Source organism: Prunus dulcis, chromosome 2 (assembly GCF_902201215.1).
Source record: "Prunus dulcis chromosome 2, ALMONDv2, whole genome shotgun sequence".
Classification (NCBI taxonomy): Eukaryota; Viridiplantae; Streptophyta; class Magnoliopsida; order Rosales; family Rosaceae; genus Prunus; species Prunus dulcis.
The window spans coordinates 14,952,626-14,978,839 of record NC_047651.1 but is presented as its reverse complement, the minus strand read 5'-3'; the positions used below and the strand labels follow the sequence as shown (position 1 = coordinate 14,978,839).

General features: G+C 35.0%; 2 protein-coding genes and 1 long non-coding RNA gene across 3 annotated transcripts; 1 reads left to right on the top strand and 2 right to left on the bottom strand.

Moving 5' to 3' along the window:
* Positions 1 to 4,213: 4,213 nt before the first annotated feature.
* LOC117620012 lies at positions 4,214 to 4,985 on the bottom strand. The gene is made up of 3 exons (XR_004584649.1): positions 4,805 to 4,985; positions 4,508 to 4,614; positions 4,214 to 4,400 (listed from the first exon to the last, which is right to left on the bottom strand). It is a non-coding gene; the product is annotated as an uncharacterized LOC117620012 (long non-coding RNA).
* Positions 4,986 to 5,399: 414 nt separating this feature from the next.
* Positions 5,400 to 7,622, top strand: LOC117617311 (nucleoside diphosphate kinase 1). The gene is made up of 4 exons (XM_034346643.1): positions 5,400 to 5,576; positions 6,109 to 6,157; positions 6,498 to 6,729; positions 7,181 to 7,622. The coding sequence occupies exons 1-4, from the start codon at positions 5,526 to 5,528 to the stop codon at positions 7,293 to 7,295; spliced, it is 447 nt and encodes a 148-aa protein (XP_034202534.1). The 5' UTR covers positions 5,400 to 5,525; the 3' UTR covers positions 7,296 to 7,622.
* An 8,493-nt stretch (positions 7,623 to 16,115) lies between these two features.
* Positions 16,116 to 21,933, bottom strand: LOC117617902 (ELMO domain-containing protein A). The gene is made up of 9 exons (XM_034347513.1): positions 21,319 to 21,933; positions 20,080 to 20,189; positions 18,874 to 18,942; positions 18,604 to 18,719; positions 18,443 to 18,497; positions 17,500 to 17,620; positions 17,299 to 17,346; positions 17,135 to 17,229; positions 16,116 to 16,816 (listed from the first exon to the last, which is right to left on the bottom strand). The coding sequence occupies exons 1-9, from the start codon at positions 21,410 to 21,412 to the stop codon at positions 16,715 to 16,717; spliced, it is 810 nt and encodes a 269-aa protein (XP_034203404.1). The 5' UTR covers positions 21,413 to 21,933; the 3' UTR covers positions 16,116 to 16,714.
* Positions 21,934 to 26,214: the final 4,281 nt, after the last annotated feature.

The window sequence follows — 26,214 nt, the reverse complement described above, 5'->3', positions numbered from 1 at the left end:
CCCCTTCTAAGTAAATTTAGGTTTTAGCCACAAAACAACTTGCATTTTTGGAAAAAGCCAAAACTTTTATAAATATTAAAAATTAAAAAAAAACCTCTCAACTTTCAAACTAAAGACATGCAAATGTAAAAGATTCGTCCAAAAATAAATAAGGGGATTTTGTCCATTTTGACTTCTTTTAAAAAATTTCTCTTCTTTAGCCTTTTCCAAAGTCTCTCGAAGTCAAAGCCCTTCCAGATCTTCCTCTCTCCCTCATTTACATATATGAGGCCTAAAGGCTAGACTATGGTTGTGGTGGGATTAGGGAAAATATAGGGAAGGTAATTTGCATGGGATGCTGCAAAAATATGGGGAAATATGACTTATAATTGTGTCAGAGTTGGAGTTGGAGCTCTATGGTGGTTCAGCACGGCGGAGCAAGGGTGGTTAGGTGGTGGTGGTGGGGGGATACATCGGTACTAATTGTTTGGGACCTTTGATTAATTAAAATAATAATAATAATAATAATAATAATTTATTTCCTTTTCTAAAAAGAAATAATGACTCCTAAATACATGTTCACATAATTCGGAATCCAAATCATCAAATTTGATGTCCCTCGTATTATTGAAAAAATAAAATCATTATGCACTCAATTATACAAATTTAATGAAGGTATGAGCTGTACATGATGATTAGTTCCATCATTGAACTGTATCATAAAATTGCTCTAGAAAAGATGGCCTTTTTTTTTTTTTTTTTGGGTTTAAGAATAAGGACGTCCTTACAGGAAAATTCTAGGGTGGAATAGAAGATGGCATTAATTCAAAATCCCAAGTCACCAAGCAAGTACTCACACGAATGAACTTTGAATTTAAGTCAAATTTCAACAAGGTTATGAGTGGATTCGGACAGAGCTATCAAAATTTTAGCTTTTGTTTCAATTTTTGTTCCCTTACTCGTTTTGTACAGGACTCTTAAAATCTTAGAGTTGCCTTAATTGTGGGGATTAATTTTACGGTTAGTTCGTCAGAACATAAATGATTAAACCTTGTTGGTGAGAATAAGAAAAAATGGACAATTTCCTACAGTTCCAAGAGACTAAATTAATCTCAATGTGTCATTATATTCACTTAAGTTGTTAATCAATATGCTCTTGCAAATGCGAAAAATGGTTGTGAGTTCTTAAAACCCACCAGTTTAAAGGTAGAAAGAGAGAGAGGTGGAGGTGGCAAGTCTCCCATTGATTTGTTATTGTCTGTATGTTTACGTGAGAGAGAGAGAGAGAGAGAGGGGGAGAGAGAGAGAGGCAACTGAATGGGTTGCTATTTTGGTTGGAAACTTACAATAAGACGAAGAAATATTATTCATGAAACCAATTCCATGAATTGAAGCAACCAACATTACTTGTGAAATTGCAATGAAAAACAATCAGCAAGAGTTCAGTTTACCTATAAGGATCCGACATCTTCATGATTTCTAGATACAAGTTTCAAAGGTGTAATTAGTGTTCTCCCAAAAAGATTACAATTCGAAGCAATCGGAGATAGAGAGAGGGGGCAGTATATGTGCTGAATTCCATGCAACAATCATGACCCTTACAATCAATTTCTAAAGTCTTCCAAATCTCATGATGATGGAGTGAGCAATCGGATATTTTGGTGGGTCCTTTTTTGTCTCAAGCCTAGTCACCACCCTTGTATTTTTTGTTTCATCAATTTAAAACATCACCTTCGAATTTTGAAGTTAAGTATTATAATGTCTCTAGCTACAGCCTGCAGGTGAGACTCAGCCATCCCCACCAACTTTTGCTATCACGAACTATATCCAAGTCTAAAGCAAATTTTGTGTTGTCTCATACTTTTGACTAAAACTATCGAATGTGGATTGCAGATCTAATTAGTATTATATAAGAAGATATCGTTTTGAAACTAAGCAAAGAAAGAAAAGGAGAAAAAAAAAAAAACAGAAGAAACGTTTACACTATGCATTTCTTCGTCGGCAACAATATACATAAGTATTTAGAACTTACATAATAAAGCTAAATATCGTTTGGTTTAATGCTAATTATTTAGAACTTATTTAGAATCCTAAACCCTTACAACCCTTTATATCTCCCCATTGGAGACTATTCCGGTGACAAGGGGTATATTTAACATACACCCCCCATATATACCCTCCCATTGTGGATGCTCTGAGTATTAATAACTTTTAATTAATAAAAAACAAGGGTATTGTTGAAAAATTGAACAACTTTTCATTCCTAATATTGTACAAACCAAACATGAGAATGAAAGAAAATAATCTTTCATAGTCCTCATTTCCTAGCATTCCCAAACATGGGAATGAACATCCTCCATTCTCATCTCGTGGGATTAAACATTGGAAGTTCTTTGTCGGGAAGTTCAATATGCCCGGAAGACCTACACTTAGGTTTTTCATTCTTATCCATCAGATCCTCCAGCGCAGCAAGTGAAGGAAAAGTCCTAGCAGAAGAAACCACCACCACTAAAGTCAGATCCATCCAAGCAAGAACCAAAAGGGCCGTTAGGAGTTTAGCAAGAAGGGGGTTGGGGCGGGGGCAGGCCACCCTTGGCCTTAGACTGGCTATGCTGGTATTTTAACCATTCCTATGGAAGGGATGGAGGCATTTCCATGTATATTTCAAATAAAGGGCCAAATTTTTTTAAATCATAAGCTCAATACTCGAGGGTATTTTGCTCATTCATTGTAGTCAATTTGGCTAAGTCTATACCTACTTCTATAGCCTTTTTTGCTATTTTGATAAAAATGATATCGAAGAAGAGAGGATTCAAACACAAGACCTCGGGTTGAATTACAAGTCCCTTGCCTTGCCTATATCTATTTTAAATAACTAAAACTGCAAGCATTCATATGGAAAAACCCAAGAGTTTTTATTAGGATCAATGTATATGGGGGCCTATTTTTGGGGTTTTGACATCAAAATGTTCATTAATTATCATATTAATGATCATAGTTTGACTTTTCTGAACCCCCATATTACTCCTAATAATATCCATTTTTATTTATTATTTACCAAAACAAAACTTTCTTGAGTTGCATTGAAATTAAAGACATAATAACCACTTATGTGCACTCTCTCTTGCACTCATTTTAAGAAATTTTTTTGAACTATGAAATTAATATTCAACGGTGGGTGACCACAATATCTTGGACTCCTATGGTCCAAGAGATTTGTGGTCACTCACCGTTAGATGTAAATTCAACGGTTCACTCTCTCTTGCACTCCTTTTAAGAAACTTTTTTGAATCATGAGATTAATATTCAACGGTGGGTGACCACAATATCTTGGACTCATGTGATCCAAGAGATCAGGACTGATACTTATACAGTCCTGATCTCTTAGACTACATGGGTTCAAGAGATTTGTGGTCACTCACCATTAGATGTAAATTCAACGGTTCACTCTCTCTTACACTCATTTTAAGAAACTTTTTTGAACTATGGGATTAATATTCAACGGTGGGTGACCACAATATCTTGAACTTCTGTGATCCAAGAGATCAGGACTGTATACTTATAATACCAATTTTATTTATTTATTTGATCTATATGAGTTTTGATTTTTTTTTTTTTAAGCCATAAATGTTTAAAATTCAAATTCAAAATTTAAGAGTGACAATGCTTTAAATCAAGGACTTTTAATTTGTTTCCATTATTTACCTTCAAGGGCAAAATAGTCACAAAAATAAGTTATAAATACAAATTAATTCATCAATTCAAATACGTGGGTTCCCAACATTTTCATCAAGAATTGAGATTGTATTGAAAAGTCATGCCACGCCCTAGCATAAAGGTGTGTAGAAAGAGAAATCAAAAGCCCAATGTGTTTCTTCAGTGTTAAGAACCAGCCACCTAGGGTTGGAGGTTTTGTTTAAAACCCAATTTCAGCCCAATTTTCAAAGTAAGTCGAATGTTCCATATTCCTTCAGGGGTCGTTTGGTACGGCGGACTGTTATGGACTGGACTAAATCCTGGGACTGTCTCGGATTAGCTCGGATTGGCTTAAGCTGGATTAAGTACCGACCTACGTTTGGTTTTGCGTCGACTAAGAAGCTGGATTGTAAAAATAGTGAAGACCTATGTTTGGTACTGTGTCGGACTAAAAAATATATATTTAATATATATAAATATAATTAAAAATTTTAATCTATAAATAAATAAAATTCTAATATTTATTTTTTTTGGTCAATTCATTATTTCATTAAGGAAAGAGGCAAATAAATTCTAATATTTAATTAGTGAAGCATTTTCTTCTTTCCTCTCTCCCCTCTCTCTTTTCTTCCTCTCTCTTCACCATCCCTTTTCGTTTCTTCTCTCTCTGTTTCTGATTTCATTATTTTCAGCTTCTCCCCTTTTGGAACTTCTACGAATTGGAACTGCATGCAATTTGACAAAAAATCATTCAATCACAAACAACCCAAAAAGAGAACAAGGCAGAAAATTACAGAACTTGGGCAACTCATCTTCAGGCCTTTTTCCATACCTCTGCTCCAAAATGAAATTTGTAAAATGAAAGCCAAGTGTTGCCATCGAGTTTAGCAAACCAAGCAAACACATCCAAGTGTTGCCACCCACATCCTCTAGCCACACCTGAAACCCCCATAATCAAACTAATGTACACCAATAATTAACATAAGAAGATTTGGCATTCCATGGACTTGGGATCGCAAGACCTGATTTTGACATGGCCCTTGCAATGGCAGATACAAATGCTCAAGACCTGATTCTAAGACTCAAAATTCAAATTTCATTTAGCTGATGGCTAGAACCAAATACTTACCCAAGAAACCTCCTTTCAATCTCTACGGCGATGGCAGAGCCTGAAGCCACCCAAAATATATAGTTGTCGTTGAAAGGCAATAACCCAATAATATATTTTGGTTCACCTCCTTCTATATCTCTCTGCAACTGCAAGCCCTACCTCAATTGTAATGCAAAGCGAGAGACCAAAAAAACTTAACTGAGTATAGCTTGGAAGAAGAGCAGGAGTCGATATTGAACGAAACGAGAGAGAGGCGTTGAAAGTTGTCGGTGTTGGAGGACTAGCGTGTTTTATTTTGCGAACTCACTAATTTGTGAAGCAAGTTTCAGCCTCACTAAATTAGAAGAGCGAGCGATGCCTTTTTTTACTGTTAGGACTCTACAATCTCATTTAAGTTAGTCCACCCTCTTACCAAACATAGTTTTCAAGTGCTATATAGTCCAGTCCAGTCCAGTCCAGTCTAGTGAAGCCTACCAAACATACCCTCAGAGGTTACATAATGAAGCCCAACTTCTATCGTAAGCCCAATTTTATTTTTTATTTTGAAAACCGAAAAGCAAAAGAAAGGGAAATGACAAAATGAAAAAATGGTTCGCGAATATTCCATAGCAATTGGTGTTAGGGTTTGCTTTCAGTGGACTGTGTATATAAACCCTCGTTCCCTCACTCTTTCAGTCTCATAGCATATCCCCACTCTCAGAACAAGCACTTCTGCAGTCTTAAATCGTCAACGGAAAAAATGGAGCAAACTTTCATCATGATCAAGCCTGATGGGGTTCAAAGAGGCCTGGTAATTTCTTCAAATTCTTCATCTATTGTATTCTTTTGGTACTTCAATTTTTTAACTTTATTTTGGTATGTTAGTTTTAAAAACTGGGCAAAATCTTCTCTGGGTTTGAGTGGGTTTTGCCTATGTTCTTGTTTTTGTTTATGAATTTCATAGCAAGTGTTACTGGTATGGTGTTTGGTTGGTGGGAAAACCTAGGAATTGAAGGGGTTGGTTTTCTTTTGGGTGGACTGGGGGAGCAAGCCAATTTTAATAATTCTGAGCTGGGATTTCAGGTTTTTGTTTACATGCATGAAGTTTTAATATTTGTAGTATGTAGTGGTTGGATTTTACATGCATGGAGTTTTAATTAATCTTGCGTTTTAATTGCCTCTGGATGTGTGAAGTGGGTGAACAAAGGCCGTCCTTTGTAACTTCGGGCATAGTTTTTTTCTTACGCAGAATCCAATAAACTATTTTAATCTAATTCGTGCGTATTGTTTAATTATTTGCAAAAATGTTTTCAAATTTTCTGAGAGGTTCATGTTTGTTGCAGGTTGGTGACATCATTAGCAGGTTTGAGAAGAAGGGCTTCTATTTGAAAGGTAATTTCCAACCAATGATGTTTGATCTTATAGTATTATGTGCACTTTGACAATTTTTGATGTGACAACTCTATTTAACAAGCCTTTCCTATTTTATCATGATTATCAACTTGATGAATTTCTGGCCAAAAAATTCCGACTTCAAATTTGATTTGAGTTTGGCTTACTTCTTCATTATTTATCTAAGTAGTGTGGAAATATGCTAAATTGAAACTAATGTTTAGAGTTTCTATATTTTAATTATACTACAATAAGTTTTTTGGGGTGCTTAACTAAATTTTGATGTGTAACTTATCAGGGTTTTCTTCTCAATAAGTTTTGTTTTCTGGTGTCTGTTCAGGTTTGAAGTTCATCAATGTGGATCGTCCTTTTGCTGAGAAACACTATGAGGACTTGTCTGCAAAGCCCTTTTTCAGTGGATTGGTTGATTATATTATTTCTGGTCCCGTTGTTGCTATGATTTGGGAGGGTAAGAATGTTGTCCTAACTGGCCGAAAGATTATTGGTGCCACCAACCCAGCAGAATCCGCCCCTGGAACCATCCGTGGTGATTATGCAATTGAGATTGGCAGGTAACCTGATTTACCATGTTTTCCAGTCTCTTTTGCATTTATAACTTTTTTTAATTATTATGTTTTAATTTTTTGGTCTGAAAGATGAGTGAGTATATAGGTACTGTTGATGGCTATAATGTGATCCCAAATTGTTCTCTTGAGAAAATGCTCAGCAGTAATAGCTTATTATTATGTTAATGGGAAAGCTTTTTCAAATAGATTGTTTGAACCTTTGGTTCCAATTAGGCAGAAACACAATAGTCCAAACTTTCCAGGAGTTTTATGGTTTGATTGCATCTCCTGTGTTATTCTCATAAATTTCAATTTCTAGTGAATTTCTTCAGAGATAGTATTTTGACTGATTTATTCACTGAGGTTGCTGTTTGCTTCAAAAATACAAACTAATCATAAAGAACAGGCACTGAGAATGTGAACATATTTGATGCGATGAAATTTGGATGGCTTACAGGAATATCATTCATGGAAGTGACTCAGCAGAGAGTGCAAGGAAAGAGATTGCTCTGTGGTTCCCTGATGGCCCTGCTAACTGGCAGAGCAGCGTTCACCACTGGATCTATGAGTAAACCATGCTCGATTAGTCTGCCGCTTGCTGTCCAGCATCCTATTTACTTTTGGACTAGTCTTTTAATGAAGTTTTTAAGTTTTGCCATTTGTTTGGGTCTGGTGATTCCTATTGCCTTGGAGCATTGGATATGCCAGAGAGATTAAGCTTATTGTAGTGCAGCTAAGAACCATTGGGTGTGTTATGTACCCTTTGAAATGAAGTTTCAAGTAGAGTAGTAATGAAACCTTTGTCGCTTGTTGAATTCTAACAGCTAATAACCTTCGGGTGTGTTATGAACGTTTGTCACTTGTTGTATGCTGTCCAAAGTTGTTAAGAGTTTGATACATACTGATCATGTTTTCTTATATATATTTCTGGCATGTTATGTATGAAATGAGACCACTGAAGTGAAGGCCCCATTTGGATCGAGTGATTTTGAAACTCGGTATTTAGATGAAAGGAAGAAAATGGATGTCAAGATTTGGACAAAAATGAAATGGAAGAAAATAAATGGATTTAAAATGATTCTAAGAACATTAAAATTCGTAATTAAATAATGCTCTCGAAATCCAATTCCAGGTCCTTGATTTTCTTATATTTGTTATTTTGTAGAATTTGTTATATAATCAAATAAAGCTCTCGAAATCCAATTCCAGGTCCTTAAATTAAGTAGAATTTGTTATAAATTTAAGTTGATTTTCTTATAGCGAGCTGACAAACACTGTGAGTGTAAAAAATATGTAGTAATTAATGAAAGAAGATGAAACACACCACAATCATTTATATATAATGATTTACTATAATATTTTACATTTTATACATTGCATGATAAGATACATAAGTGACTTAGTACCACATAGAGTTCCTATGAGGGTCAAATTTTTCACTATCTTCATCATCTCTATGTGTAGAGTAAGTGTATTGTGAAGAGTAGTCATCAAATCATAAATCCCCAAAATAGTTTTGCATGTAATTGTTAACATGCCACCCATATGGATCCGAGATTGGTTATCGTTGTCCATGAGCAAAATCATTTGAAGATTGAGTCTCAGATTCTTTCCATGAGTTGCTTGATTCCTTCCCAAAGGGAATGGGATATGAAGGGTAGGAAAATGGTTGGTTATGAGTATAATCATAGTTACTACTTCCCACTCCAACAGAGTCTGAAGTTATAGATAACGAATCATTGCAGAATGGCTCCCATTTTTATACAAATTAAGAAGAAATTGGTTTCAAGAGTCTCATTTTTATACGTCCCAAAAAAAATTTTAATGATATACATGTGTGTAATGATATACATGTGTGAACTTTGTCAAAGTAAGAAATGTAAGGTCCATCATTCCTTGCCTGTCCATGTCTCAATATTCAAAAGAAAAAAGAACTTACCACTTGGACGCCACAATACAAAGCAAACCAAGGATGACTAATTTTACAAGAGGAAACACCTTGAATCCCTTTGTGTTTTTTCCCTTCTTTTTTTTCCCTTTTTTTTTTTCATTACATCGATATTTTTGATATTTTAGTGATATTATAGTGATACTATAACAAAATATTGCTGAATTATGAGCGAAATTATCGATGTCGATATTTTCCGATATTATCGTTGATATTTTCGATATTTATACGATATGTGCATGGATACGTTTCGAAATATCCGTGATTCGAAAAAAACGATAATATCCTCGATATTATCGATATTTTAGACTATAGTTCCAACATCATTATTAAGTTTTTTGAATATTATTCTTCTTTTCTTGTTCACCACTTTTTTTACAACACTCCCCCTTAGAGACCACAATGTCTGGAATATGCCTCATTAAAACCCAGTGGGACAAAAAACTAGTCGAAGGAAAAAAGATTACATAACCATGTGTAACATAAAATTAAGTGTATATTGACAAGCGTGCGACACTGCCTAGTTAAAATCTTGCCATGAAAAATCCAGTGGGATAAAAACGTAAACGAAGGAAAAAGAGTATAGTGTGTAAAAATCTTTATTGATAGCACGCTTCCCCTGATGCTTGGCAAAATATCTTTTAAGCCATACTATTAATCATCTTTCTAAATGTCATAGTTGACACTTCTTCTATGAGTCAATCTTGTAATATTGTTGGATGCTCCCCCTAAAGAATATCTCCCCCTGAAATCTTCATGACTATCTTTCTAGAGGGAAGATCTTTCGGACTGAGTGAATGATGTAGCCATCAACAATTCATGTAGTTGAGTAAGCAAATATATTTCCAGTGAGCTATCTCTATGTAAATCATAGAAATTTTCAGAGTCCGCGAATCAAACAAAACCTAGGCTATTTGTAAGTTTACTTGAAAAGAATATGCTCGTATATGGTTTTATGCTGAGATAACATCAAATATGTCTCACATCATCCCAAAGTGGTGGTGATGGAGCTGAGCTCTATCTAGAAAATATAATGTCCGGTCCAGTATACTTTCGGAAAATCATTTAAATGCCTAGCGGATAATCAATATAAAAATATTTCAATACTTTCCTAGTATAAACAAGAATCTTGTTGGCATAATGCTCAATCTTCAGGCCAAGACAAATATTTCTTGAACTCTTCAGGAGTTTTAACCAAGTGTTAATTCTTTAGGATCAATTATCAACTCTTCAGGAGTTGTAATGTGTTGCAACCATATCATAATTAGTGTACTCACTAAGGCAACTTATATATATTGGTATTGAGTACAAAATTTGTGCTTCAGGCACATGTCCTTCAGAGACTTGCTACATGCAATTTCAATCCTTCAGGGATTTAAGGGATCACACTTTATGACACATTATATAGCTTTAACCCAGCTATTTATACATCTTTAGGGAATTGCTTCTGGCGATATGCTCCATGCATTTAATAACCCTTAAAGATAACATGTTGGTCTTTGTAAATATGCAATAAGAAGGCACGATTGCATCTGTAAACCAACATTTCTTGTTTCTACCAGAAACATTGTGTCATACAAAGTGAGTATATTTCTTTTTATTCCAACACTCATGCCTAACCTTCAGGGTTAACATCTCTTTGGGGTTCATACTATGGGTTTGTTCTTTCACATTCATTCTCATTTGTAATGGAATTGCCTCTTTCTATTTATGGCCAACTATATTGTCGACATTTAATAATAGAACGTGGCTCCAATCAACACAGCCCATTGATGATTGATGTAGCTACTCCAAAACCAAAAATTATCATTCATCAATTCGTGATCCCACCATTCTCATGTGTATGCGCATGCATCAATTATGAACATTTCTTTGCTCTTGGGTACCCAAGCTACTTCAGGGGCTTTTATTGTCTCTTTCTAGACAGACATCTCTTATAGGATGAATTATGTGAGAATGTGGATCTTAACCTCCAATGGAGCGTTATTTTATAGTAGGGCGTTGATACTCTCCATTCAGGGAGTTGGAACATTTAGAACCCATATATATGTCATGTTGTAGGTATGCCACATAGTAATACATACATGTCAATTAATTCTCCTTCTGGGACTTTAAACCATATAATTTGCTACGCATTAGGCGTGCACCGTATTAATATTGAAATGTTAATGGATTGTCTTTTCGGGACTTCAACCCATATCAGTTGCTACACAACAGGCATACATCATATTTATTACTGCTATACCCATGTTCTGTTCTTATGGGACTTTAATCTATGCAGTGTATTATCAATCTATTCAACTTGCAATCTATGAAATTTGCATTAATAATTCATGAACACATATCAGAATGATACAAGTCATTCTTCTGGAATGGTCATAATACAAGTCGTTCTACTGGAACGATCCATAATGCAAGTCCTTTGGAATGGTCCTTTGTAGTCTAGAACGGTCTTATCTCCTCATTTGGTTACATTTAAGGATGTCGTACAAAATATCAAAATAAGAGTACAAGCATGAAATAACACAAATATTGCTTACATCCTTAGGTGGGAGAAACTTTGCTCAAATATCATTCAAGGTCATATCGGCTCAGCAAATACAATGTAATGCTTGATGATCTAGTTATATCTTGCAAGAGCAACAAATCACAATTCTTCTGTCTTTGTATAAACAAACGAACAAACAAACAAAAAAAAACCCCCTCAGTGTTAGGTTCACTGCATGGATTTGTTCTTCATATGTTCATTCTAAAGAAACAAAATCCCTTATGAATAGATAGTTGTAAAAAGAAAGAAAATATACAAAGAATTGTGATATTGATTGCAAGGTATGTAAGAAATCAAGGAAGGAAACTAGTGAGGTAACAAACAACAAACTCACATTTCTCCTAGGTTAGAAGAACTTCAGGAGATTAGAGCATGTGGTCGTATTTACAGTGCCTTGATATAGTTGAAACGTGATCAGGGATAGTCTCGCTTCCTAAATAGATGATCAGAGATAGTCTCACTTCTTAAGCACATCGAGCGCTCACTAATAGGAAAAACAAGTGGATATTGCATCACTAGATATGGAGAAAACTGGATGTATTCTACAAAGAAAATTTCGTTAGTAACATATTTATACACAAATTAAAGGAATAGTTTGATATGGTAAATCTCAAATTAACTACGGAAATTTTTGAGGTTCTCGAGATGCTTTCGAAAAAATAACTCCTAAAATCCGTAAAGCAAGATCGGCTTTGATGAAAATAGTCCTTGAGAACCCTTAAAGTGCCGACAAACATTAATGAAGGCTGCGTGAGATTTTGGAATCTGGAAAAGAAAAAGACAATATGGGGATCCGAGAAAATATTGGGATCCTAAAAACGGTGCCATATTTTCATCTATAGATATTGCCTTTGCAAGGCCTAATTGGAGTAACTGCGTTTCAACTCAACTTCCTTCCATTTTTTGAAAATTCAGCTTTTCTAAGACTTTCCTAGAAACCCTCTTAAAATGGCTTCCTCTTCTTCTCCCTCAAAGCATCTCAATTTAAATGTTGCTCCTAAAACAACCCATGATGCCAAAGTCTGGCGTCCATCCTTTGTATCTCAAAATCGCCATCTCACGTAGGACTGGCAATTGTTCGTGTCGTGTCGGGATAATAAACGTGTCAAGAATGCTCAACTCGAACCAAACCCATTTAATAAATGTGTCGTGTCGGGTTCGGGTCGTCTTTTATCGTGCGGGTTTCGAGTCGGGTAATGGGTTCATAAATAATAACATGCATGTTACAAAACTCACAATAGAAAAAAAAAAATTTTAATAAAAAAAAGGAGAGGGGAGAGAAAATATAAGGAAAAAAAAAGAAGAAAAAAAAAGATAGAGAGAGGAGAGAAAACTAAAGAGAAGGAAAAGAAAGAAAAAAAAAAAGAGGAGAGAAGAGAGAATGAAAAGAAAGAAAAAAAGAGAGAGGAGAAGATAGATGGAAAAGAAAGAAAAACAAAAGAAGAAAAAGAAACATTATAAATAACAAAAGGTATAGTATATAATCACAAAGTTGTATGTAGGATGACGGATAAGGTGTTGGAGAGGAATGAGGGTGGTGGGGGTTCGAAACCCCTTGTGTGTGTTTTGAAGTCTGCTTCATGAGTCTCAACCTAGATTTTCAATGAAAAGATTCTGGGAGACCACGAGAGGCTCATGGCTAAGCTTAAGAGGCGTCGTCCTCTTCCTTCAGAGGCTTCCAGAACATAATGGAATTTTATAGATTTTACATAGCCTTCTCCTTCCTTGCAGGTGAAAAGAATCTATTTTTTGTATGCTACTTTCCTGTTATAATAATTTGGTAAATTCTTAAACTTGCACCTGTGAGTTTTTAGTCTTTTCAAAATGGCGATTTGGAACCTTGTACCTTATAGTAGGTTCAAATAACCACATCAAATCTCTCAAATTACATATTTCAATGCATGTGAGTCCGAAACTTCTGGCCCGGGTTAAAACACGACTTGAAAATTTATTTGCCTTTTTCAAATGGGCATGAAATATAAATTGAGTAAAAGCCATGATAATATTGCAATATAGTAGTGAAGAGCATTAACTACTATATACCCAAAACTTCAGGTTTGGGATCTCTCATATATTTGGATTCATAGGCTTCCGGCCCAGATCATATAATGTAACAAAATATGTGGGGAGCCTCAATTCATCATTTGAGGTTTATCCTGATATTATCCATTTCACGATGTATTCTTAATAACTGGAATTCACAAAAATATATTTCTTCCTTAAGGTGTCGATTATAACATAATCGAACTTTATTAAATTCATCATTTTCTTATGCCAAAGAAATATGTGGTGTACCACAATTTGCAATAATACCTCAAGGGTTGTCCATTTAACTATTGGAACTTCAGGTTCTCAATATTGTCAGATTTTGAACTTCATGCCAAAATCGCATATTTTCATGGTATGGACATTTTTATAATTTCCTATACATATTTCGGGACTTCAAGCCCTTACATAATTGTCCATATTTTGAGGAGCTTCTGGCTTCTCATTTAATTGCTCATCCATGAGTTTAAGGAACTGCAAGTTCCCTTTTGTATATAGTGACTGTTCACTGAAAATGGTTAAGATTTATGTATACGTCACTATTCATGTATATGGTACTATTCATCAAGTTATGAATATGTGTCTATTCATGCATACAGTACATTTGCCAGTACAATTACTATTTATGTGTACGACACTATTAACCAATACAGTACTATTACATTATCAAGGAACTCCATGTCCTTATTTACATGTCGCGTATCAAGGATCTTCAGGTCCGATTTATTATTTACAAATATAATACTAGAGAGGCTGCCAGCTCTCATATCATTATCATCATCAAGGATCTTCAGGTCCTGATGTAGTTGTATAATGAGGATCAAGGAACTTCTGGTCCTGATCTCTGTATGTTGTATAAATTACTTGTAAATAAATTGATGGTATGAACGATAATCCCGCACCATACTTTAAATAAATGTAAATGTGCGGTAAAATAAATTCATAAATTAAATTGCTTCATGTATGGGCGTTAATCCCGCACCATACTTTAAATAATAAAATAAATGTGCGATAAAGTAAATGTGCTGGTATGGGCACTAATTCTACTCCATACTTTTAAATAAAAAGTAAAGGCAATTGTGTGGACGATAATCCCGCGCCACACTTTTAAATAAATACTGCTGTATGGATAATAAACATATATCATACAGTAAATGGAGGGATAAAACCACCACATATTATATATTGTGGGTAATATAACTGCGCCACTATTCAATATATAACAAGATGGGTTTTAAGATCACACCATCATTTTTATTCCGATAATATGTATTACAACGTGATGGGTAATGAAATTACACTACCATAAAATAACATGATGAGGTATAAAACCGCACCATTCCAAATTACAGTACGAAAAAATAAATTAAACAAACATGGATGAAACAACATAAAAATTGTGAAAATACAAAAAAGAAAGTTTACATGTTGTCGTAGTAGTAAAGTGAGATGAGACATATGACAAAGAGGAGACGGAGAAATAACCACATAATATTGAGCTGAGAAAATTTAGAAATAAAGGGTAGAGATTATCGTGCTGATAATGTGTCATAAAAATAAAATAATCAGAGTATGAAAAGTACCACTGAATATTGGGAGCAGAATTATATTTGCTCTTCTGGTATTTACACTGACAGAATTCTCTCAAATAGAACTCACTAAGAGCATTCACAATGGACTTCTAAACCACTTCCTTAGATAAAATTTAGGGAGGAAGTAAGAAAACTCACCTCTAATCATGCTCCCTATCCAGCTCCTAAAATAGGGAGACCTCTAAGAGCTCCTAAATATGAGGAGAGAGAATGAACTCCTAGTGGCTCTCTATAATTTAATGCTATCCTATTTAATGAATATTTTAAAACCTTTAATCAATATTGTCTATTTTTATATTGTTTTTTCATAGAGATGGACCATTTATGTTGAATTAAAATATAATTCTAGCATTTATTATGACTCCCTAAACTAGAGAGTATGATTGAAGTTGAAATTTTATAGAGAGCTCCTAAAATAACTTTTTTGTGTTTTTAGCTAAATTTTAACTAAAAAATAGAGAGCATGATTGTAGATGCTCTAACACTCAGATTTCACACTCACTCTTCTTTCCTCTCTCTCCCTTTCTTACCTCTCTTCTCCATTGGTGTGTTTTGCTAAGCAATGGAAAGCCTGTTTATGGGCAAATTGGATGGCTTCCAACATCATCATTAAGCTTTTTGAATATTATTTTCTTCTTTTCTTTATATGGGCTCCACCACTTTGTTTACAACAAAATTGGATATATTAGGTTCATTCAAACGGAGCATAAAGTTTTGTAATTAAGGAGGATTTAGTAAAAGTTTAATGATTATGGAAGGTTGTTTCTTGAAAGATGTCGAAGATGTGATGTGGGATTCTGATTCAAGGGTAAAATATCCTTTGGCTATAGAGTTTAATTTGTTTACGTGTATGAACATCTTGGCATAAAATTCTTGGTCGAAGGAAACGTGCCATCAAGCTGTTGGTATGCTTTTCAAGCTTGTCCATGGAATATTGGTGAGGAGGAATCTCCTTTTTCTCAAGAATCATGTTTCTTTCTTGTCATCTAGAATCTGATCTCTACCTAACTACCTAACTAGAAGTATCATTGGGAATTAACATGAATTATCTTCTTTTTGCCAACAATTTTCCCAGATGCTTTGTTGAATAAAAGACAGCCTATGGTAATAATCATGTCATTAGCAAACGATCACTTCATATTTGCACAAAACAATTTCCATCAAACAACAGGAATAAAGACTTGGGAGCATAGACTATTAAAGTTGAGACTGATAACACGTGATCTACGACCATGTTGACAGACTAGACACCCGAAAATTCTAGGATTCGCAATTAAAACGCAAACTAGATGGAAAAAATAAGAAAATTCTTTCTGCATACGTCCAAAAGAGAGAACAATTTCCATCTCCATTTGTCAGGCAGAAATACAAGACTTTTAAACGGGCGCTTTCAGGCATAAGAGTACCGTGCCCACCAAGGATCATTTCTCAGTTGGTCAAATAATAATATTTCAGAAAGCACTCAAAAGTTAAAGCCAAACAGAATCCCATTCCATTCCACATTCCTAGATATTCTACCAAATTACCAATCATACCTCTACATATGTATAGCATCCCGTTGGCCGTGGGAGAACTGAGAGTAGTATCGCTCTGGTCTTACCCCAAATTTACGAGATTATATTCCGTATTTCAAACCTGAATCACATCACACTTGGTTCCAGCTTCTAACAAACTCGATCCATTAAACACCAAAAACCCTTTCCAAGAATCAATGACAAAATGCAGACTTGCAGCAAGCAAATTTTGGAAACATCATGTCATGTACAAACACCATCCAGTTAGAAATAAGAGTGTTTCCGGTGATCATGTAACTAGCTGTGACAGACCATTTTATAGATTCTAGAAGAAGCTTCTACGCTATCGGGAAAGAAGGCCATAAGAAGGCAAGTCTTCCAGCCGTGTTATGTCTTCAAACAGAAGCTCTTTTTCCAACTGCCGGCGTGTGGATTTCATCACCGTCTGTTAGGTGCACAACCCAAATAGGACAAAATGTTAGCAAAAGAAACCAAAACGTGTAAAACACATTATTGCCTTGGGCCCAACATAAAAATCTCTGACCACCTCCAGAGAAGTGTGAAATTTCTACAAGATAAAATATGTAACCCTAAATTCATCTCCAGCTCATGATGACGGAAGAGGTTTTCCCCACAAACACATTTAACTGTCACTAATTTCACATAATTTGGTTTACTAAAGCTGACTAGAAGGATATAACATATATCAAAAGATAGCCACAAATGCAGACAAAAGGAGGGCTTCTGCTTGAGGGATACATACGTTGAAATCCATATATGATGCACGCATAGAAAGCCATTGATGGTCCATTAGCTTGAATGTGATGCAATATATAAGGTCAAACGCTGATTCATTTTCTGTCAAGAGAAAAAGACATTATTATATTAAGCAAAATACATGAAACATCATATTCAAGCTGAACTTACCTGCAAGAAACTTCAAGAAAGTAGCTCCCACCAATGTTCGTGGTTTGACTACACATAAATAAACACTGTTACGTGGCAAAGAGCATTAAAAGAACAGAAAAGCTACTATCTAAAAATATTTTCAGTATCACTATGCTTTTGATTCCTCAGGTTTCGCTTTTTGAACATAAATGAAAAAAAAGAACAAGAAAAAGTACCAACCGGCTTCAAGATCAAGCATCTGAATAAGCATGAATGTTATATTCACACCAGCAACAGCAAATGGGTATTCCCACACGGACCTATCACCTTCTTGCTTTCGAAGAAGATCCTGGAAAGATTTCTACAATGAAAGTATGTAACTTTCAATGAGACAAGTAGCTTATAAGATGGGCCTAACGCAGTTCCCTATAGGGCCCAGCAACTTTATGAGAACCAAAAAGAACATACACCACACATGCAAGAACAGCCAAACAGAGAAGCATATTGGTACACACCCACAGAGAGGAATGATGCTGGTTTTTTTCACAATAAAAATAAACAGAAAGTACATAATGTAACACAAGAAAAACAAATCATACTGTCCTACAAAGATGGACAGAACCAAAAATCAAGGGCTCTAAATTTATCTGCTACTGCATGTAATGTCAATGGTATATGAAAATCCAACTCGCATGGTTGGAATTTTCAAAGGCTTTAAATCTAGGATTCCAATTCTTCTCTTTTACCATCAGTTTTCTTGCTTGCAGGGTATAAACATGAAAAAAATAAAAAACAAAAAATAAAAATCTAATTCTCTTGCTAACTATCTCCTTTGTATGTTTTCCCCAAGTTTCAACAACAGAATTGCATGCATACCTAAAAACCTATAACAAACTTGTATTCAAGTCATTTTGACCAGTATATTTTCTGATTTCAAGACAATATACAGAAAAAGGCATTTTCACTCTTGTAATATACAGAAAGGCATTTTTACTTTTGTTAAGTCTGGGATGTCAGGTTTGACAAACAAAAAAAGTATGGGATGTCAGGGGCTCTCAAAGCTGTTTATCACATTGACGTCACCACATGATCAATGCGGTCAATAGCATTATTATGTTCACAACAACTCGCAGGTGAAAATTGTTTTTGTGTACATGTGTATACAGACAGACAGAGGTCATACCGGGAAATTCCTAGCAAAGAACAACAAATTCTCCAATGATATAAAACCACCACCCCTGCAAAATATTCAACATCAACAATTAGTAACCCAAGAACGAAGGAAAAAGATAAATAAAAGAAACAAATTAACTGTTCAAATCACAAATGAGATACTAGATCTACCTAAAATCTGTTGATGGATCCTTCCCTTGCCAACCCATTTCCTTCCATTGCTCAGATATTAAACCACGAAGTTCTTCTTCAGGAAAGGCAGCATTCCACAAGGCCCTCAAAGCTTCCTAGAGTGAACCAGAGAGGGTAAATTCGTCATACCAAGTGCCAATGTAAAATATGTTGATGGACTACATACACAGACAAAAAATTAAAAATAATGCAAATCCTCCCCACAAACACAATCAGGTTTTCCTGGAACCAATCACTTAATATATATACCTGATGCTCAGGGACTAAACTCTCATAGGGAACATCTATCCGGCTCTGTAGTCTCAGCAGGCATTCCTCCTGACAAAATCAAGGCAAACAAAAGAGCAAACAATCATACCATGTACATGTAACAAAAGCATATGTTTTGAGGGCTACAGTTCTAGGAAAGCATTTATATAGAGACCATTGGCAACTAAAGTAATAAAGCTGTACTGGATCTTCGAAAACTCCTATATTTGTTTATAGTAGATAACTTCCAGTGTCATTGTCACAATGTTGGCCTATACAACTAAGTCGCAGAGCACAATCCAATCAGTCTACAATTATAACTTCATGACCCTCCAAAAGTTCTCTAGGGCCATATCAACTTTTAAAAAATCAGTATTTTCAAAGAAGATCTTGTATGACCATAAGCAGCACAAAAACCAGATTTAAACTCCTCAAAATTAAACCACAATTCATAATCATTTCTACCACCTGAAACTACTTTTCACGGCTTTCTTGAACCCCTCAATCCTTCCCCTCTTCCCACAGACCAAAACTTAAAACCAAACCTAAAGTAAAAAAAGCAAAGAGTAGAAAGGTATAAATTTAGCATATAAACTCAAGGTTATTAAAAGATCAAGATGACATTTGATATTACCAACGCTGATGACAAAAAATTTAAGCAACCGAAAGGTGAATGGATAAAGCAGCAGCACAACTTTTTCTAGATAAATCGCCAATCAATACAGAAGCTAGGTTAATTAAAATAAATATACATTCATCTCAAGAACAGAGAAGTCCTGATACTATTTTATATTTTAATGACAGCCTCGCATCTCTTTCCACCCCCAGTCAAAGTAAAATACTAGTGTAATCAGATTAGCCTAAACTGACCAGGTATTTCAAATAGCAAAGAGCCCTAAAAGTTCATGCAGAAACTCCCCAAAAAAACATAGAAATCTGGTTAAATTTATACAGCAACTCCTTGCATAAAGAAGTCCAAGTGTGAGAAACAAATAGGATGTATCGAAGGCGTTGATAAAATCAGAAACTGGAAGTGTTACATTCAGGAAATTTTGGTATTCAAGTACATCACATTGGAGATAGAACAAGAATTCCCCTTACGAATACAATTCATTAACTGCTAACCAAGGACTCATATCTAAAAAGTAAATCCACACTGGCGTATATAACGGGCAGATACAGTTTATTCAATTCCAAGCATGTTACCTGGACAGGGGTTAAATCAAAGGAAGGACGAGCATCACTCTCTCTTCTCTGTGCACAGACACAAGAAAGACCTCGTCCAAGCCATGCTGCTGATCCTGCCACAACCTCAGCTGCAACAAAATAAACCACCCAATGATTAAGTTTAGAGTTTTTAAATCATCAAAGAAAATCTTGACGTACTGAAAAATGGTTACATAAAAGTATATAAGCTCAAATCATTAATTAAGATTTCATCTCCCGTCCTAGGGTAAAAGGGCCTCAGATTTAATGTGCAACCACCCTTCACTACTTTAAGCTCAGCTAATAAGAATAGTATGTGATAAACAACAATGGTTTGTATGATTTCTAGAACAAGACAGATGTTAACATCAGCTAAAATACTGCAATTACTATGAAATACGCAATCTATTTAAAACTACAGATAGTATTAATAAAAATAATAAATAACATTTCTTAGCACCCATGGGGGCCTGCATGTGAAATGAAATTTGAGCTCCCACACTTCATAGTAAAGGAAGTTCCAAGAAACAGGGACAATATAATAAGCAGCTAATGCAAGCTAAATCATAATAAAATCTAAAGACAAACAGTTCAGGCTCCACAGACCGCACTACTAAAGCTAATTTGTAAAATTCTGGCTACCAGTCAGCACCATAAAGTTCAACACAAGTAGATAAAAACTTGCAATAACAATGAAAGTGGTGTTGCAGGAAACCACTCAAAATTCACCACACATACACTATTGTAAAATGAACTTGTTGCTCTTTCACCAATTTTTGCATACATTTTCCCTTAGTTTCAGCTAGAAAGCTCCAAACTATTGAAGAATTACAAAGTTACATCAATTGTTGAGAACTAGGATGAAATCAATTAAAACAAACATTCAGAAGTGAGAGAAAAGGTAACTGTGTGACGAATCAAAATTTCAATTCAACCGAAACTTGCATACACTATAATCACAAAATTAGGAAAAAATAGAGAAAAATATATAAAATTGGCTCACGCACCACAGCAATCTAAAATATCAGAAAACATCAAAGGAGTGATAACTTCAGCGATACTTGGAGCTCAATAAATCTGAGTAGCAGATCTAAGCTCCGAATTTTTTTTTTAGAGGACAAACGCTGAAAGAGATAAAAGTTTTAGAAAGAGAAAAAGTTTTCTTTCAGAGAGAGAGAGAGAGAATAGGAAAAAATTAGAAAAAGCGAAGAAAAATAAAAGAGAGTAAGCGCAGACTACCAGAAGTAGAATGGCAGGTGTTGCCACGGTCGAGACCTTGAGAAATCCTCCGAACAGCGACAAATGAGCCTCCTCTATCGTCCATAATACTCATCCACTACACCATAACCACAATCAACAATCCGATCAATCACCGCAGGTCCTAGCCCTAAGCTCGCTCTCTCTTTCCTCTCTGAGTCTCACCGGAAACTTGCTGGAATCGGAAATGCGGCGCGAACCGGCACCGAACCGCCGAAATATTGCAGAGCTGTAAGAGCGAGCACCGGAGCTTCTGGCACTTCGCCGAGCAAGACAAAAGAGCTCGATCGGATACGGAGGTGAAGAAGAAGACGAGCAAAAGAGGTGCGGCGATGGAGGTGAAGTGAAGAGAGAGCTAGAAGCGGTTCTTGGAGGAATGGGAGAGAATCTTGACGAAAAAAGCTAGGGTTTCTCGAAGATCTGGGACTCAGATTCCATTGTAGAATCGGTTACAAAGCTCTCTCTCTCTCCTCCCCTCTCTTTCTGTGTCTTTTCTTTCTTCTGTTTGCTGTGAGTTGTGAGCATATATGTTTGTTTGGTGCGGTGGCGTTGGCGTCGTTTTGTTTGTTTGGAGAGAGAAGAATCGGAGGTTACGAAATAAGTGTATTAATAAGTATCCTAATTATAATTATTATTTTTTAAATGAATTAATTTGGTAAAGCCGGCACACACACACTCTCTCTCTCTCTCTCCCTCCCCGAGTCTCCGTCCTAAATTCTAAAAATCTTTTGGGCCTTTTTTTTTAATTTTAATTTTTTATTTTGGGAGTAACGGAATCGGAGATCGATGAGAACGATGGGTGGAGAGAGTGCGGTTTGAATTAAATCGGAACAAATTACAAAAAAAATGGGATTTTCGGTTGAAACTGAGAAAACCAGTAAAGCGGGAAAAGCGAGGCAGTGTGTCATGACTCATGACTGATAAGTCTACAGTTCGATTTCCTTCAATGTAACCATAGAAAAAAATCGTGATGTATCTCTAGATCATGATCTTTGAACGGCTACGCCAGGAAAGATTGTTACCCATGCGTGCGAAGTCCTTGGCTGCAATGTAGCCACAACATCTTTGGGTTGGTAATTCAATTATTTTTGTAGACAATGATAGAGTTACAAAAAAGAATCCTTTTTTTTTTTAATAACAATTTAAAAAGATAAATCATATAATATTAGGGTAGCTTCTTTGGCCAAAAATCGTATCCCAGTTTTCTTGGCACGTTTTTTTTGTATAGATAAATTTGCGTATAGTACTAATTGTATGTAAAGGATGTGGGCCAAAGTTTGAAAAATCTATAATAGGCTTTGTTTGGTACAATTTTGATCTCTTGGATTACATGGGTCTAAGAGATTTGTAGTCACTCACCGTTGGATATAAATTTAACGGTTCACTCACTCTTGCACTCCTTTTAAAAAACTTTTTTGAACCATTAAATTTACATCTAATGGTGGGTGACCACAAATTTCTTGGACTTCTGTGGTCAAAGAGATCGGGACTGTTGTTTGGTATTCTACTTATAAAAGTAAATTCAAAAATTATTATTTATTTTTAAAATATGAGTTTTCAAATAGTGATTTTAATATCTAAAAACTTATTTGGTATTGAACTCCAAACTATTTTTAAGATCTAAAAAAATTGAAATTAAAAACTCTAGATTCCCAAATTGAAATTAACAAAAGAAAAAGGAAAGGAGAGGAAGAGATAGACGGAAGAGTGAGGAGAGAGAGAGAGAGAGAGAGAGAGAGAGAGAGAGAGAGAGAGAGAGAGAGAGAGAAACTATATATATATAAGAGGGGTTTCTCACACACATTGTCAAAATGTCAAGAAAGTTCACACATGAGATCACTAGTCTGCAACTATTTTTCCACTGGGTTTTCATTCAATTTAGTCTTCTTGGAGTTTCTTCATTGTGTTCATGTTTAATTGGTTTTCAAATCTGTAACTTTCCAAGGCACAACCAAGAGGTTAGCTAGGAAGTTTGATTCTGCTACCTATTTAATCAATCTGTAAAAGTTTTGCACTTGGGCGTCATAAACGAGTCGCCATATATAAGGGGAACATTGGTATTTTGTGAGGAACATTGGTATTTTTTTTTACTTTTTTCAAGCCAACTCCGCTGTTATTTAAAAATAATAAAAAATAAATTCTATTTCTTGAAAAATATAAACTCATAACCTCATTCAATAAAATAGAAATTGAACAGTGGGAGATCATTCATTGGGAGGGAATTTGTAGCTAAATTAAAATTTGATAAACATTTTCGCTTGTTTTTATAACTGCGAGGGTTTTGCAACTTTTATGATAGAACATCCTTCATATCTATCGTGAAAATTTAACTTTTTTGTTTTTTATTTTTTGTTTTTTTTATCAAATATAAACTTCAACGATACAATAAATATTTAAACTCCAAAATTTAACACTTGTTTTCTCGGTTTTCATATAAACATTTAATTCTTTACGAAACAAAATATATATAACCTTTTTTTTTTATGTGGAGCAAATGAAGCCAGAAGGCCCGAAACAGAAAAGCTAAACCAGGATGTCTCTTCGTATAGGCGTATGTTTTTTAACAACATAGACAGAGGGGTGGGTGGTTCTTTATCTAATAACTAAATAATGAACTTTCTCCTATTATAAAAATAAATAAATAAAACTTTTTAATTAACTTTATGACTTGCAATGACAAAGTTTGACCCCTCGAAAAAGAGAGGAAAAAATCACATGGGCTGTAGCCAAGCGTGGAACAAAGCCATTATGGATGGATTCAATTTGTGAAGAGACCCTACCAGCCTACAACATCATTTTGTACTTTGGTTCCATATTATTAAAGCCTTCAAATTGTAATGGTCCACACGCATGGATCTCTAACAAAGTTGATACATATTAGAGAAAAAGGCAAACAAATTTTTTTAGTAAAAGCCTCTGAGTTTACCTTCAATTTACTAAAATCTTTGACGGATTAATTGACGGAAATGATCAATAATACAATATAAGACCTAATTTGATAATAACAACAACAATTATTGAAATTCGAAAACGAAAATTCAAATCGAGATATAATTTAGAATTCATTGTTACAATAATTTAGTCTTTGATTTATAACAAAGATTTAAGATTGTGGGCTCGATCTATCACATGAGAGAGAGAGGTATACAAAAGCTTTATTTTACTTTTATTTGTATTGTCCCTCGCAAACTTGGAGTCTAAGTAAGAACTCCATGGACCAGAGTGTTGAAACATTGCCTTCTTGATGACATTTGGCGCACAGAGAGACCATATCTGTAGTGCAAGCCTGGAGTTCTACAGTCGACATCGCTTTGCTGAATTCAAGAATCCTATGATGCCAAGCCACAGCATCATTTCAATGGAAATCGACATTGACTTTTCCAATTAAAAAAGGCATGAGTTTTTTTTTCCTTTTCTTTTTGAGTCGTGCTGGGCACATCAGATATGTATTTATGGGAAAAAAGTAGAGGTTTAGAAAGGACTTTGAGGGTTTTAGTTTGTCGGCCAAAAATGGGAGGGTGGTGGGGCTTTTGGGTTGAAAATTTTTAGGGTTCATGACCTTCACAAATGCGACACTGACATATTCATGTTTCACCCATTTGTCGAGCATCATGATATTTGATTTGTACAAAACAGATTTACTGGAATGCCATTGCCATGATTGATGTAAAATTAATAGCAACGCAATGCCGTGGGTCATTCATTATTTATGAGGGATAAACGTTTACGTACAAGCAATGAGAATAAAAATGAAATTGTATATTTATCACTTCTAATCCGTTTATTTACACACACAAAATCATTTGATATGCAACTCCTACCTTAAAATCCTTAATCAAGTACTCCCAAAAATCAATAATTGAATAAAGTAGGAGGAGCAGTTGATCTGATTTCCATTCATTGTTTAATATATCTCATTTCTTCTTATTCTTGCTACTTGTAAACATGTTTAATAGGATAAAATTCGCCGGTTCTAAAGTTCCTCATCTATAATTTTTTTAAATCACACAAACTCGCTATTTTGGTTGTAGCTAATCACTCGAGATTTGTCTATAATGCAAATTTATACATATGAAAATGAAAATGAAAATGTGTTTTGGAGGCTCTGACTTTTCTTAATGCTATGTTAGCTGCTGATGTGAGGTGTTGCTAGGCCTCGTTTAGTTTCTGTTTAGATTCTTTTTGATTTGGGGCTTTATCCTCCCTCTGTACCAAATAAAAAATAAAAAATGAAAATGTATTCGATGGCGACGCGTTAACCATTCTCTACTGAAGTGTAGATTTTATTTGATCTCTTAGAATGATTGAATTGATTTCCTCAGTGTCAGTCAGATTTTGGCAGACACTTGGGCAGGCTGGGGGTTGTCAAATAAGAATATACAATGGCATATGGTGTGGGCAAATAAATGTAGGACTTTGGCAGGTAAAGCTTTGTACGAGCATATATGTGATTTTCTGTAACTATATATATGAAATCAGTCAGGCATTTGGCTTCTGATCTGATGGGACGAGACTCTGGAAATTGGGTAACGGACAAGGGCTAGTGCAGCTGCTATGCCGAGCTAGCCCGCAAGAACCTCACCAACTTTGACCAGCGCATATCACCAAGGTGGAAGAAGGGGCTAATATTACTGATTAATTAAATAAAAAATTTGGTCGAAACTAATTAATATAATATCTAGGGGAAGAACATTGGATAATCAAAGTACGTGGCATTAATTTTTTTTTTTTTGGGGGATAATAATCCAAATAGTATGAAGATTATATACCAAACACACTTGCATCATGACTTCACGATTATTTTCTTTTAATACAAGCGATACTAAATTATAAAAAATTAAAAAAAAGATTAAGTTAGATAGAATACTCTCAATCATT